Source organism: Manacus candei, unplaced genomic scaffold (genome assembly GCF_025592945.1).
Source record: "Manacus candei isolate 608988 ecotype Guabito, Panama unplaced genomic scaffold, ASM2559294v1 h1tg000024l, whole genome shotgun sequence".
NCBI classification, from domain to species: Eukaryota; Metazoa; Chordata; class Aves; order Passeriformes; family Pipridae; genus Manacus; species Manacus candei.
In genome coordinates, this window is record NW_026138072.1 from 866128 (window position 1) to 882767 (window position 16640).

The window sequence follows — 16640 nt, forward strand, 5'->3', positions numbered from 1 at the left end:
TTTTCATATATTACTTAAACGCATTTGCTCAGGAAATGCCACTGGTTTAAACTTAACAACAATGTGGATATGCTTGATATACTAGTATATCACTAATCAGGATCATCTCATCAATACTTTAGCTACTATTGGGAAAGAAAAGTAGAAGTGTGTACATGTGTGTTGTCAAGATGAGATGAAACACAATTGCAAGCAACATCAACTTGTCACCAATTTTAACATCTTTAAAAACTTAGCCTGATTTTGAACTCAAGATTTTTCTTTTACAGTAAGATCCTGGGCAGAACTGACACTTTCATTCATTGGCATCACCAATTCACTCAAACAGATCTGTTTCTGAAACTTTTTCTTATACACTCTTTTACTGTACAGGTTGTACTAGAACTTGGTAATATCCACTCTGGAATACTACATTTAGTGAAAAAAACAAGAACAGTTACAAAATGGTGCATTTTTCCCACTTAAACCCTATATTCTTTTCTAGGAAGTCCTTTATGCTTTTACATAAAGCTATGTAAATAGTCAAAACAGTACTCTAAATAAATGAAATTATGCAATAAGCTGACTGAATAAAATGTCCACCTTTTACTGAGATACACAACAGACACTATTTAGTTTGTTTTGTATTCAGTAAGTCCTGGTAAAGCTAGGACAAGTCAGTGACTCTCATAAACACTTACCTCTCTGAATTTCTCGGTAGGCATACTTAGCTGTACACTTGAAGGTGTACTCAATATAGCACATACCTGCACTGTAGCATACTCCTTTGTATTTAACGATGTTATCATGCTGCAGAGACTTAAGTATTTCAATTTCTCTTTCAAAGTCCCTAAGGTGCTCTTCTGTGCTATGTTGCAGCTTTTTCACAGCCACCACTTCTCCGGTATTATCCTGCAGTGGGTCATACCGGCACATCTCAACACTGCCAAAATTTCCCTAGATCACAAATGGAAATACTTGGGAATTAAAAGCAAGTCCACATCATTCTCTCTTTCTTAGTGCTTCTTAGTGTACAGCATTTGTAGTGTTTGTTCAGTGCTCACTGTATTAAGCATTAAGTTGACCATGATTCATTATTTAAGTGAAATGCCACAAAATGTCCCTGAGAGAAATCGGGGTAGTAATCACAGGTATCAGTTCTAAAAGAAACATATTTTATGAAAGGAAGCAAACAGGAAAGGAATGTCCAGGAAATAAGGACAAGAAGAGGGTGTGATGTCCATTCATTTTCTTCCCCTTCCCAAATTTCTACTTGCACTTCCAAACTGTCAGTTGGCATACTCCTTTTCCGGCTCATGCATAAGTCCCTTCCTCTCAGTCCTTAATTCTCCTCCTTTTCTTGGTTCTGCTTTCTTCTCTTTCTCTGTTTATATTGTCTTTGTCTCCTTTTATGCAGCCAACAGCTACCACTCTGTTGTTCTCCCCATGCTATGCTACCACTTACAGCCAACAATCAGCCAATATACAAACAGAAGTAGTTCTGCTACTTTGTTTTCAGATTTGCTTCCACTAGTATTTGGAGCCAAAGGAATATATTGCTATCTTATACCAGCAAGGAACCATCCTAGAAAAATGAATGGTCTTGGTGAAGATCTGCCAACTGCAGTTAGTCATCTGTATAGGCATGCTTTCACACAGACAGACTGCAATGACTTCCAAAACTAGTAACCAAATACTGATTTCTAAAGTCCTACATATATCTTGAATACATTATTAAATTCAAAGACATCATTAAATTCAGATTTCTCAGAATATGCATGCACAAAAAACCCAATCCCACTAGTGCTGTGCAAGACTGCTCCAGAGTATTGTTAACTGAATACCGAGCATGTGTGTGTGTGTGTGTGTGTGTGTGTGTGTGTGTGTGTGTGTGTATATGTGTATATCTATAAAGATTGTGTCAGAGCCAGCTCTTCATTGCAGAAAAATACTCAGGCCTTTTGATGTGACTGGATCCATTGTGGAGGCTAGCTAACTTTCACAGTATCTAAGGATACTGTGAAAGTGAAAAAAGAGAAAAAAGGGACTGCATGTGGTGCTTAGATATGACTGAAATTACTAATTTCTATAACAGAAGTTTTAATGTAAATAATGTATACGGGGTCATAAAAAGATAACTGAAAAACACAGTTATTTCTTAGACTATTAGAGAATTTTAAACAGCCTACCTTGCCAAGTTGCTGTAAAAACTTAAGATGTCTTTCTTCAAATTGTGTTGGGTCCCGATCTTCAAAAGCACCAGAAAATCCAAGTGCTCCAATTCTCATATTTGGCAACATGTCACTTTCTGTCAATAGCTCATAATCTGAGAGGCAGAAGGAAGAAAAGGAGAAAGGGAACAGAAGGCACAGAGTAATGAACAAAAAAAGGAAGAACCTTATTACAGTCAAGGCATGTTCAACCTTTCTTCGGCATCCTCCAACCTCAGTAGAATATTAACAGCCACCTTAATTTCTATATAGTAATTTGCAGTCAAAGACACAGATGTATTGCAAAAAATGTATCAAGAAGGAAGACACCACATGAAAGTGAAGCAATAGGAACCAGGTCTAGCGTGTTCCTGCTGTATCACAGACTCACCTGGAGTGAACAAACTGTTCAAATCACGTATAATTGCCCTAAAAGAAGGCCTGAAATCTGGCTCATAATCCATACAGTTGTTTATAAGGTTTGCAAGTTCTGTCCAGTTGGGGGCAGGAAGCTGGTGCCTATCTTCATAAAACTGTAGTTTCTGGAATTAAATAGATAACTCATTTTACATTTTACAACCATTAGGGGTTACAGAAGCCTTAACATTCTCACCAGAGCAGCCAAAAATTACAGCTCTCAACCTAGGCTTGTTATCTCACTGAATGTATATCTGACCATTTTCCATCAAAAGAAAGGCTGGCATAATTTAGAGCAATCAGTTCAGAAATTTCCAGACAGTTACTGAAGAAAGATAAGAGAGAGATGAGAAAAATAGCACCTCCTTTATTGGTAATTCCATAAAACCCCAACTGGATGGGTCCAGCAGAGAATCGTATTCATCTGTGAAGCTGGTTGAGCTCACAGTTGTAAAGGGCTTCATGATATTATGAAAGAATGTAGACAACAGGAAAGGAGGGCAACTTCTTAAATACTTAGATGGTCTAGGTAACCCTTGGAGCTTATTGTAAGAAGTGATTAAGATACTTGAGAAATCAGATCAGACTTTGTGAGAAGGTTACAGTTCATTTATAAAAATAATAATACAAATCTTTTTGTAGCATAGGAAAGTATTCTTTTTGCTTCCATCTACAGAAGTGAATACATATGAAATAGTATTTTTATGGAATATGTTTTTCCTCCATCCCCTGCCCCTATTTGAGATAAAATTAATATTTCTTGTTTTGCTAAAACAGAATTGTCTGCAACACACAAAGTCTTACAGTATTAAAGATGTTCAATTCCTAGAATAATGTCAATTAAAATCCATGAATATTTTTAGGAATATTTTTTGTTTAAAGTGATACATTGCTACAACAAAGCAACAGAAACATGAACAAGATAAAACTGACAATACTGTACTTTGCCCTCATAAAATCAAAACAAATAACAAAATCAAACTTCAAATCATCTCTTCTGATCATTATATACCAGTAGAAATATCTTTTTCCTACAGTGGTCATGTACTACAACACTTTACATGCTGCTGTAGTTACAACAGCAGATGTTTTAAATTAGAAGTGGTCAAAGAACTGCTATGACTGCAGAGCCAGTAATACTTACCCTTGAAGAATCCAGTGCACTCAGGGGTTTGTCTCCTCCACTGCAGATTTCCCACAAAGTGGTACCAAAACTCCATTTGTCCGTGGCCAGGCTTAGTTGTTTGGGATTCTCAATACATTCAGGAGGAACCCATGGTATTCTCTCAAGAAGAACTGTGCAATCACACCAACGAAACATGTTAAGATGAATAATATAACCAGAAAACTCCATCATATATTTGATTTGGTAAAAATCACTTTTATATACATAAGTATTTCACTCCATAACATGCTTTTAATAGTTTTCCAACTTTTTGTTCCTGCCTAAAAAAGCAAATTAGAGAATATGGACAAAAATAAGAATCAGAGTGGGGCATCATGAGTTTTATTGTAAGATAAGCCTAATGATATTAAATTGCCTTAACACCATTTCCACATTACACTATTTCTCTGATATGTGTATTTCCCACAATGTTACCAAGACTTAGTAGCTACCACAAAGCAACTACATGTCAAAGAGTAAAAATTACTTTTGTAGTGATTGGCACATTATGGCACAGCAAAAGGCACCACGAAAAGGAATTTCATACTATCTGATTATTAAACTATTGATACTGACTGTAGTAACAATTTAAAACATGGGATTGTAGAGATGTGGATCTAGAGCTCCTTAAAATGAGATCGCATAAGATTAATGTAGGCTTCACATTAGAACAGGGAGAATTTAAATAGTTTATTGGAAAATGAAGGCACCACATTGCTTATAGGCTCTTAGATGCATTATTTCCTTAGGGATGTATAAGATTGCCAAGTATGAAGTGTTTTAATTTTTCCAAAATTATTAAAAAGGCCACAAAAAGAATAGTAAGGTTACTTCAGTTCCATTAGGATAACAATCTTGTAGATTCTTTGGTTTTATTTAATTATGCTGTTTATAAATCATTGAAACAATCTCAATGGTGGATGATAACCTATTATTTTTAAAGTCATCAACCGGTTCCAGGTATTCACCAAGACATGTACTGAAGATGATTTTTAATTGCCAGTCAGCATTTAAAAGTGTGTTTTCTTTCAGTTCTGAAAGTTTCTCCATGCTCTAAAATGCTCGGTCAATTACAGGACACTAAATTCAGCAGCTACATGCAAATGCAATGGACTATATGATACATTTATATTGTAGCATACCAATAGTACTACCAGTGAAAAGAAGTTGAAAATGAGAATAAGCAGGGGAAAAAAAATCTCACATAATGGAGAATGGTGCCTTTGTTTTCTGTAGTTTATTTCTGATAAAGAAGATACACTCAAAACTGCTTGGCTAGGACTGCAGAGATTATTATAAAATGACAGATAGATAAAGAAACTTACTATAAGAAAAGTACCTTAGATGCTGGTCAGAAAACAAAACCCAACCCCAAACTTATTTTTCAAATCAGAAGCACTGAACAAGAAAGCTGACACGAATACTTACTGTCTCTTGGCAAAACTGTAATACTGATGCCAGGATCACTTAGTTTTATAAATGGAAGGCTTCCAGACTTCCTATCTTCCTCTCTGATAAGCAAGATGTTTTTTGCACAGACATTCCCATGAACAAGGCCTTTATCCTCCTATAAACAGAAATGCATCTTTTACATACTGACAAAAGAGGTCTTTTGGTTGAAGAGGTATGTAAAAACCAATACTGTACAGCATGAGGGAAACATCAGCAAATAAAATAATGATCATAGAATAAGTTTTATCAAACCTCAAACACTTCATCAGTTCCTCTCAAAGTTATGGTTTCCAGTCAATTTTCATTGTCTACCTAAAGTTTCAAGTTTAAAACCATCTGATGTATATTGACTCAGAAGAATATTAATTTATCAGTATTATCCATTAAAATTAATGTAAGAACATTTAAAATTTCTTTTAAATGAAAGACTCACCTAGTCACATACCCTGTCTCGGATAAATGGCCTTTATGTTGAATTAAACAAACTGTAAGGTTGGGACCTAATGCCCAAAAAGAATGTATCAGCAGTGTGAACAGTACAGTGTTTTCCCCTCCCAGTGGGTAAGTAATAACACTATGAAGAAATAGTTTATATTCAGCATCATGAGCTTAGGTGAGAAATCCAGAAAAGACTGATTCATGGGGAAAAAAGTAGAAAACACATTTCTGGAAATGTGTTTTTATTTCATGGTAAAACATAGAGTATTAAAAAAGAAGATATAAATCTGCCCTTGCCTAGGTGTAAGCCTAGCCTATTTCAAATACCCTTCAGAGTTTGAAGATTTGGGGTAACAGCTCAGCCTTTCTACATGCATTAGTCTGAAACACTTGAATTAACAAAATTCAACTACTTACCAGAAAATGCATGGCTAATGCCAACTGTTTAGCTACTTCCAGCTTCCACAAAATATTGATAATGTTTTTGTTCTTTTTCAAATATGTGTCCAAGGATCCAAATTTTACATATTCTTGTACAAGGATGTCTGATTTATAATAGTAAAAAAAGTAACAATTAAAAAAACCAACAACAAATAATGAAATTTCAGGACAGATTCATGACTCTTAGTACCACTCTTTTTTGATAGCTTGTTGGTGATTTAACTATAACTTTGAAGCTACATGACATCTGAGCATTGCCACAAATATTCTTCAGCGTGTGGAAGTTTATGTAATTTCGTCTCAAATGCAAAATTACAAGACTTAGTAGCCTTTTAAAAATAAGGTAAAATACAATAAGCATCATTCTACCCTCACTTCAAAGACACAATAAATAATTTTATTACTGACAAAGCATAGTAGTATACAGCAGTGAGTCAAATACCATTCAAGTCATTCACTTCTCTGTTGTTTACAATCTATATTCTTAGTGACAGATACAATGCTTTACTGACAAAAGACGCTCTTAAAAAAAGACTAGTATTGGTACTACATATATATGACATATGTCTCCATGCAGTCACCCAGCAAGTAACTCCAGAAACAAGATCCATTCAAAGCGATGAAGTGTTCTCTTCATCACTTTCAACACAACAATTTCAAATTACAGGACTGAACTCTTGCTCTCAGCTGCAAGATGCTCACATTGCAATAGTAAGCATTTCTTATTTAGTTTCTTATTTAAGCTCTAAAGACACTGGAAACTACTGGTACTATATTTGCCTGTAATAAATAAACTGATTTTTTAACAAATTCATTTTACAGACAGCAAATTTATTCTTTTTTTTTTGCAATTATGTGAAACAATTTTCATCAAATCTGTACATCATGTAAACCACAGAATCAATAACAGCTGCTTCTTCCTTCTTCTTAGTAATTAGCTCTAATTAAATTGTAATATCTTTTGCCTTCAGAAACAGAAGAATCTATAGAAGACAACCATGATCTAAAGGTGAAATAAGTAACTATATATATATATAAATAACTGTTTTTGTCAATTATAAACTTGATCTATCTGAAATTTTATATATAGTCCCTGTGTGGGGTACAGGGACTACAGAAATAGAAAAAAAAACCCTTGGGTTGTTTTTGTAAAGCTTGCACAAGTTCTTAGCAAAGCATAGTGCTGTACCTCTTCCAGCCTTCTAAGAGAGGTAATTCCTGATACAGAACCCACTCTCTCTTTTGGAAATTCTTTCTCTCTAATAATGGCAACCATCTACATAATATGATTATACGATTATTATAAAATGCTTTCTTTCATACAAATTTCTAATCATAGAAAAAAAAGGATTTAGGGCAAACTGACATTTCTGCCCAAAGACTGCATGAAGAGGAAATACTGCCAAAGTGAGACCCAGCAGTGCATATTTGGAGATAGCATACATGAGCATATGAAAACCATTCAAAATAAAGATTTCATTACAAGACAGTATAAATGTATTTCAGGTGTTCTTAAAAACTCCCCTTATAAATACACAGTCACAAGGTAGCTAAACTGAAAAGACATTCAACTTCTGCAGACAAGGAAAAGATTTTACTGCTGTTAATACTTTGTAGTGTTTTTGTTGAAGTAATAGGACCTCATGTTTTCAGAATGGGACCTCTAAATCAAACTTCCCAAAGCTATATTTGTGCTCATGAAGACAGCGCATGTGTGGAAAAGGGTTGCAGTTTCCAATCACAGTAAATGAAGGTTTTTTTGGGTAGCCAAGCACTGCCCTTTCTTGCTAACCACACTTGATACAACATAGGGGGTGCAACTTCTCTGGCATCTCAAAAACTTGTTTCGGAGGTTCAGCAAGACTTTTAAAACGTGAGATCCTCAGACAGAACAGACATGACTCAGTCATTTACAGAGGTTACTATTCACACCGACTGTAGTTAAGACAACGTTTCCCTTTTCTTTGTTATCACCACATCAACTAGTTCTCAGACACCAAGAGGAATACTACTGCAATGTAAACATGTATTAGCTGCCCAGCTGCTGTCTCTAATTGTTTTGTTTTGATGGTTCTTTTCCCCTGCTTTTCCCTGTTTTTTATTCACACTCTAATGAGAGATGTATAAAATCACTACAAAAAGATAATTAATTTCTACTTACTCTCTTCTCCACATACGCAGACTCCATAATTTAACACCAGATGTTTGTAAGAAAGCTGGCTCATCATACTTGCTGCCTCAAAGAAGGACTTTTTGGTAGGGAGTGAGAAAAAATAAATATCAGTGAAAACAAAGCCCTAAAATGCTAATAAATTTATTAAAATCATATGCATTTTTGAAAACATTTCAACTTCTATCTCATTGCAAAGACTCTATGTAACATATTTTATATTGTTTGTTGTTGTTTTATGGAAGTTTTTGTTTGGTTGGTTTTTTTGTTTTGAATTTTCTCAGTTGGGGGGTTTTTTTGTCTATTTTTTTTTCTAAGTAACTGATAACCCACATTCCAGATGGGTTAGCAATCTCTTTTTTTCTGCAGGCAGATGTATCTCAGCATTTCGAAAGGAATCTTTTCTTCAATGTCATTTAACTTTGAGAAGTTTACAACACACTATTCAGTTTCCAATTTATTTCTTTTTAGCATACTATTAAGTTAAAACACAAGTATTATATAATTCATTCATTACTGCAAGACCTTATCTAACTTTGTCAGGAAAGTTTCAAATGCTTTTATTTCTTTAATAATTTTTTATTCTCTTCAGCAGTATCTCCAAGTACACTTGCTTGTGTACTGATCATTCACCCAACAAAGCAAGGTCAAAATGAGCACATTTTTCCTTCAGAAATATTTTTATTTCTGTACTCACTGAGCTTTTAGTAACTGATTCCACTCAACTGTAAAATGTAAATATATTAGCCATCTTATTAAAATTATAATAGGTTTATGGTTTCTTTATTGTTTTCAATTGTCCAAAGTGTATGGCTACACTGCTTATCAATATTAGCCATCTGAAATGTCTTTCTTTTTTGCTCACATTTTCATATAGATTTGTCTTAAGTAATTGAAAAGTTCAGTAAACAGTATACTGGTTCTCTTGGCTTGCTGTAAATATAGCTAGATTAATTAGGAATTTATATCAATTACATATTTAAATAAACAATAAACAGTCATATGACGTTATATTAATATAATAAACACCACTACATCTTGTGAAAGTCTGTAAAATAACATACACAATCTTGGGCTCAATTACATCACCAGTGTATTAGTTTATGCACAAAGGCATTTCAGGTTTGCTAACAGCTTCACTCAAAAAGTGGAAAGCCTCAATGAATATGGGCGAATCTATATATGGCAAGTGTTTCTCATACATAAATACTTCTGATTTTTTATTACTTGATCCAAAATGTTGATTTCACTGGAGAATCTGTATGACTCCAAAACACTGAAAACAGTTTATCCAAAGAAAGTGATTTACCATAAATGCTGGTCCCTCATCTGTATGCAATGTACTGGTTAAGACAATTCTGAGGCCATGCCACCTCTTCTGTGGTAGTTGTATAACTAAACTGTTCTTCAGTTCTCAGTGGGTAGCTCTGAATTCTCTGATGGGTGGTGGGGAGAGGGGAAATAAAATACATAGGTGTACTTCCCAAAGTCAGTCTCAAATCCATACTCCCAGTTTGTCACAAGTCCAAGAATGAGCTTGGTTAAACAATACAGCACTCTACTATATAACACATACTCATTTATTTTAAGAAAAGTAATGCTTTTGACAAATGTTATAGAAGAAATAGCACTAGACACCAACCTCAGAGTAGTTTCTATGCACTTTATCCAGCACCTTTAAAAGAACTTCAGTTTGATGGAGCTGGCCATAGTCTCCCACTTCTTTCCTTACACCTTTGAAAATCTTAGTAAATGTGCCCTGTCCAAGACTCTCCTCCTATAAGAAAGGAAGGATACAGATGGGAAAAAAATCAGAAATATCTGCCTGTTTTGCAAAAGAACTCTTAAAAAAAAATCCCTAATTAACATATATGTAAATCTTTCGAGGTATGCTGGCTGTAGAGTCAAATTGATGGGAAAAGGAAGCAACTGTATCAGAAATATCTTAAATCTTTGATTATTTCTTATTGATTCCTCAAGAATCTCAGAAAATAACTTGCTGCAAGAACCAGAGAGGAAGGAATTGATATTAAATATGTATTTAGATAGCTCTAGAAACAAACAACTGCTATTGCAGTCAAAAGGAAGTTTCTTAATTTTACAGAAGTAATTATTTGCATTGGCGGAAAATGAAAATAAATATTTTGTTTCCACAACTCTAAGAAAAGATCACAGCAAAATCTCCTGGCTCAGATAAGACTCTTTTAAACACATACAGAGGTTTTTAAAACTTGGCATGAATTAAACCCAATATCTGCAGTAGAAAAAGCAACTAATGGACTTACAAATATCAAGTCCTCATTGCGGATTTTGTGAAAGACCATCTGATTGACATTGTTGTGTCTCTGTAGCGTAGGTGATGAAGGTACATCAGAAACACTATTGCTTCTGAAGACTAGGAGATTTGATTTATCTGGGAGAAGAAAGAGGGAAAGGAAAACCACAGAAAATTTGTAAAATATAAAACTAAACCAATATAGTTTGAGAAGGATTAATGAGGGGTGGTTAATTCAACTCAAACAAGATATTACATCAATAACAGTTTATTCAAAAGACATGCAATATTTAATTTAATTCAAAGTCTGATATTTTCTCATCAACAAAAGCATCTAGGTTCACCCACTTAATTTTATGTTTTTAAGTATTCCTACTTTTGACAAACATTCTGAAAATACTCCTACCTTCTTTCACATTTTAACTGCTGCTGTAATAACAATTAGGGATGGAAAAGGGGATGAAAGTCACCTTCTTTTATATTACAGAGTAGAGCAGGTCTGATACTACAACTAAAGCTGAAAGGTGTATCTTTGTGAGTATCTGGTAACACATGATAATATTTATTCAATAACTTATAATTCTGCTGCATATACATTTTTGGTTTCATACTGAATAAGTCTACAAAATTATTCTCTATAATGTGCATACATATTTACTTGTTAAATCTTTTCAAAGGTTTTGAATCCATTAGCTATTTTCAGTCAAATTTGAGAGGGGCAGAAGTGATATCAAATAGTCTTTTGTCACAACTTTTTCTTTAAGTAGGGACTTTGACAGAGTCTAAGACAAACCAATATTAACTGTAAGTAATACTACTTAGAAGGGCAGATGTTAACAGAATTCATAAAAGAGAAAGATATTAAGAATATTAAAGGTAGGCAAAAAAATTTAACATGAAGCCAAGAAAAATCTACTCCTCAGGTAGAAGCTCTATTCCCTGTGTATTTTTCAGTGTTAAAAAGAAGCTGAAATCACAGCACAGCTTTGGCATAACTCAGTTAAGATGTCAACAATGACAGAAATTCACTGACATTATTGGTTCCATTGCTTATGAAACCATACTCAGTGATAAATGATACATTTAAGTACTCTTTCCTTCTCAAGACATGAACACACTCGACTGAAGAAGAAATGCTGCTGCACACAATCCACTTCAATTAAGAAACCAGTTTTACTTCTAATCATGAAACTGGCTACCATGGTTACTTCTGGAAGACCATCTTATACCAAAATAAAATTTGGCAGGCACTGGGACTGAACACTATGACTAACAAGACAAACAAATAGCTCAGTGAAATCTAAAAAACCCCACACAAACACAGGTATCTATCTGAGAGTCATTTCTGTTATTTTTAAATCTTTAATCTAGAAGTTGGAAAGCCTTTTGCTTAGAAATAATATTGCTCTTACCTTTGGGTTTTGGAGGACAGCATTTGATGAACTGGAAAATTATGCTGTCTGAACGGACAGTTTCTGTCTGGTAACAGGTCAAGAGATCCTTCAGATTACTAAAACTTCTCTTCGTTCCACTAAGATTATATTCTCCATTCTCGTTCTTTGTAATTAAGCAATGCTTATAATCTGTAGTATTGTCACGCTGCAGAGATTTTTTTTCCATTAAAAATAAAATTGATTAATATTTAATATTTGAAAGCTTATTTAAATGTATAGCACTCTATTAATTAAAGAAAGAATGCTTCAGCAAAATATGACCATAATTTGTTATTTTGCTCTCAATATGTAATATTGATTCTGAGAAAACATGACTCTACTCCCATCACTGGAACTAGCATGTTGATGCTAGAGAAAAACAAATGTTAATGAAAGCTGCAAAGATGGAGCTGAGAAAACAGATAATGGATCCTAGGAAAAATCCTTCAGAGCCATTAACGAAAGCTTATTCACTCTGACATTGGGTAATATCAAAACAAAATTTTATTGGAAGCAATAGCCCAAATGGTTCTGCTCCATGTTCTTTTGGCAGGCATTTGGAGATCTCAGCTATAGTTCTGTTTTTCTGTTATCTACCGTACAGTTCTAAGAAATTAGTTCCTAGCACAGATTTTCAATATGCACTGAATTATTCAATGAGTCTTGAAAAGATACCATTAAACATTTTTAAACAAGATAAGCTCTTAATAGTGCGTTCCTGGTTCTTCACCTCAATACTGCAGCAAATGTTCCAACAAAATCTGAATCTCAAAAGCCTTCCAATGACTTCTGCAAGACTCAGAACAAGGGAAGAAAACTTGGGGCCAAGTCACTTAATGGCAATGGTAGGATTCACTCACAAGCTTGACTCTCACTTTTTGCCTCAGAAACCGATAGCTTGGTTTATAAAATTCCTTATCAAACACTTAATTGACTGGACATAACATTTCTGTGAAACTGATGTTTACTTCTTCATTCACACATCAACACTGTTTTCTCATTTTCAGAGATGTACATATCTCTGTCAGTATTAGCAAACACGTTAGCTTGCTGCACACCAGCAGGAAACCCCATGTCCTACCTTGCCTACTTAAAACCCCAAAGGTAGCTCTGTTAATGTAATTAAAGAGAAGCCCACCCTTGGAACAAGACCATGCAATTATGTATCAGCAATATTGAGGTATTGTCTTATCACTAACTGCAATGTCATGTAGGAGGGGTACTTCTCATTCTTTACCTATGTGAGAAGTGCATGCGTTTTCAGGGTGGCTTTCTCTCTAGCTAACACCAGACATCCTCAGAAAACCTGTGCTGACATAACAGCTGACAAATAATATTGCTGGCCCAGTACTGGGGATGGGGACAGGACCCGAACCCAGAAGAACTTGTGAAGGAGACACTCTTGGATAATCAACTCTGTCTAAGTCAGTCCTATTGGTGAGGGGGGAGGAGATATGCAGAAATCCTAGGGAAAAAAGACTCAACTAAAAAAAACCAAATTTAAAAAAAATAAATCCATCAAACTGCTCCAGCTCCCAAATATTTACTACAGTGCCAAGACCCATGTCACCATCCCCAAGTTGTCTTCCCTCTTCCTGTCTTGGTCTCCTAGGCATATGGTATGTGCCATTAGCAATTCTTTACCAAACAAGCACTTTGATGTTGCTCACAAGACCCTGAAGGTTGGCCAGTCTGACAGAAGTAGCTAAGAATACACACATTACACAAACATTCTGGAGGGAAAATTCAGAATCATTTACTGAACACCCCAGGCTTATAATTACATCACAATAAAGATAACAGGCACTATTTAAGGTAGAATACAAACCTCTATAGCAAAGGTAAGGAAGTATTTTTTAAAATCTTTAGGACTGCAGCGAAGAACGTAGAAACCAGTCTGATTACCTGCTTTCTTCAGTTTACTGATAGCGAAGTCCATGCTATAGTAAAAAAAAATGTTTAATATCATATAATTTCAAAATCCACGAATATCAGAGATTGGCTAATGAGCAATATTAACAAATACCTAATTCAAACTTGCAATTTTTTACAGCTTCCTTTAAATTAATCTTTTTCCCCTTTTATTTTTCAATATTTAGGGTGTTTGCTTATGTATTTTGCAAAGTGAAAAATAAGAGGAAAAGCATTTCATGTTACATAAAAGCACATTTTAAGATGTCCATCACAGTTCACAGTCAACTAAAGTTCATCTTTCAAATATCACATTGTTAAATTGCTAAAAAAATTACTTACAAAATTGGTCCATGACAGTTGCTTTGGATATTTTCCAAGACTGATGGTGGTGCTACTTCTTTACAGAGATAATGATGGGCATCTGCAGTTAATCTGTAATATCCATCAATTAATGATACAAAGGAGAGAGCTTCTCTTAACGACTGAAATTCAGCTTCCTGTTAAATTGACACAGAACAATGGTGGAGGGGGAGGAGAGAGAGAATTTAAATTTTTAGTAGGCAACAGAAAATTCCTGGATATGCTAGCAGTATAAAAGCTACACACATATGCATACATTAAAGACATGAATAAAAGTAGTTTTTAACTGCTGTTTGTATGTTCTACCTTCTTGTTGTCACTCAAAACTTTGTAACAATCTTCAATGTTCAAAATCAAACACAAAACAAACAAAACAGAGAAGATGTGGATGCCCTATCCCTGGAAGGGGCTTTGAGCAACCTGGTCTACTGGAAAGTGTCCATGCCCATAGTGGGGGAGTTGGACCTACATGATCTTTAAAGTCCCTTCCAACTCAAACCATCCACGATTCTATGAAATCTGCCATTAAAAAAACCCAAACATCTTACTCTAAATATATGAAATAGCAGAGGAATGCTGACATGAGGACATTTGAAAGGGAAAAACTGAGTAGATACAACTCAGCATGGCAGACACCTACTTCACTGCCAACACAGTGTTTCTCTTCTTCCTAAAGGAGAGCCTTCACTTATCAAAGATTTATATGACTGCTTTCAAGTAGCAAAGAAAAATCTCTAGAAAAGTACCTGCCTGGAAACCTAACTACTAGTCAGCAAAGCCTGGCATCCTGAGCTGGATCATAGAGAGAAGCTCACCTTTGACTACTAGAAAGACAGGTACACTGCATGGAAGCTGGGAGAAAAATAATGTGGGCAAAGGAAAATGGGTGTGGAAAAGGTCTATTCACAGTATAATGAACAGGTAAGAGCAGAGCAAAATTAAATCTGTCTGTAACAACATATTTATTACTGCAAATAAAGAAAAATAGAGAAGCATCTGCCATTTTCTGAGTCACCTTAGATTTCATTCAGTAAGTAGTGCAGCCCAACAGAGTGGGCTTTAGTATGTGCTGCACTAGTTTCCCGGTGACAATGGGGACCCACTTAGCACTTGAAACCAATTCTTTGGCAAGTTCCTTGCTAGACAGCAATTAAAAAAGCTGGTACTTTTGAGCAGGTGCCAAGAATTTGGAGTCTTGAAACTCCTTATTAAGAGGAACAGGAAACAGCTGCAGCCTGTGGTGAAGACAACAGTGAGGCAGGCTGTGCCTCTGCAGCCCATGGAGGTCTACTGTGGAGCAGATATCCACCTGAAGCCCGTGCAGAACACCACGCCGGAGCGTGTGGATTTGCCTCAAGGAGGTAGTGACCCCATGGAAGCCTGCACTGAAACTTGTTTATTGGCACTATGGAGCCACTACGGAGCTGTTCCTGGAGGACTGCAGCCCGTGGAAGGGACGCACGCTGAAGCAGTTCATGAAGAACTGCAGCCTGTGGGAAGGATTCACACTGTATTTTCTCTCCCCTATACAGCTGAGGGAGTGATTAGAGCAGCTTTGGTGGGCACCAGGCATCCAGCCAGGGTCAGTCGACCACACAACTCTGTGACAGTTATACCTGCTGGAAAACCTGACTCAAGTGCAATGTTGGAGTTCAAACAAAAAACCTTTTACATTCGTGTATAAAACACTTTCTTAAGATCTCCTTCAAAGAATCTTAAACAGTAAAAGCAACGACCTTAATTTTGATACTTGGGTATCATCATTCCTTCAGAGAAATTTGAAGCCTTTTTCAATGTGTTGGTCTCTAGCAGAGAGCTTAGCATGATGCCATGGAAACAGTACACTTGAGAATTAAAACAATAGACACAGGTTCAAGACTCTAATAACAAAAGAATCAATCTGTATATCAGAAATTTTCCTCAGATATAAATATCCCTTTCCATGCACAGAGCTTTGAATGCAGAAGACCTTTACTGTTCCAATACACCACTTATGCTGCTGAAATGCATTTAGTTCTACCTCAAGCTTAATTAACACAGTATTTGGCTATAAAATACTAAATACACAACAATCACACAAGTCTGCTCAAAGCAACATCTATTTGAAAGAACAGCAATCAAAGTAAACAGACCAGATTCTTGCTGTCTTGTTTGTGAATAGTGACAATTCTTCTCTCACTGGAGCCTTCTTGGCTTGCTTGTTTAATGCTGACATCAATGATATCAGGAAAATCACAGTACGTTTGTAAATCCTGCAACAAATATTGGGTACATAATGTAGTAATAACATAAATGGCAATTAAAAAACCTCACCTATTTGCAGCATTGGAATTCCTACAATTCTGAACCTGTAAGCTGGCAACAAAGAGGATCATAAAACATTCAA

General features: G+C 35.4%; 1 protein-coding gene across 8 annotated transcripts in view; it reads right to left on the reverse strand.

The window, feature by feature from the left end:
• Nucleotides 1-16640, reverse strand: part of JAK2 (Janus kinase 2) — an 83931-nt gene that overhangs the window by 14835 nt on the left and 52456 nt on the right. For all 8 annotated transcript variants that reach the window (XM_051788232.1, XM_051788233.1, XM_051788234.1 and 5 more), the window contains 13 exons: nt 16387-16506; nt 14234-14391; nt 13809-13920; nt 11960-12146; nt 10558-10685; nt 9915-10049; nt 8264-8351; nt 6079-6206; nt 5200-5338; nt 3751-3902; nt 2581-2731; nt 2169-2305; nt 747-936 (listed from right to left, as the gene is read on the reverse strand). In XM_051788232.1, the coding sequence (XP_051644192.1) occupies nt 747-936; nt 2169-2305; nt 2581-2731; nt 3751-3902; nt 5200-5338; nt 6079-6206; nt 8264-8351; nt 9915-10049; nt 10558-10685; nt 11960-12146; nt 13809-13920; nt 14234-14391; nt 16387-16506 (1825 nt within the window). The remainder of the gene's footprint in view (nt 1-746; nt 937-2168; nt 2306-2580; nt 2732-3750; nt 3903-5199; nt 5339-6078; nt 6207-8263; nt 8352-9914; nt 10050-10557; nt 10686-11959; nt 12147-13808; nt 13921-14233; nt 14392-16386; nt 16507-16640) is intronic.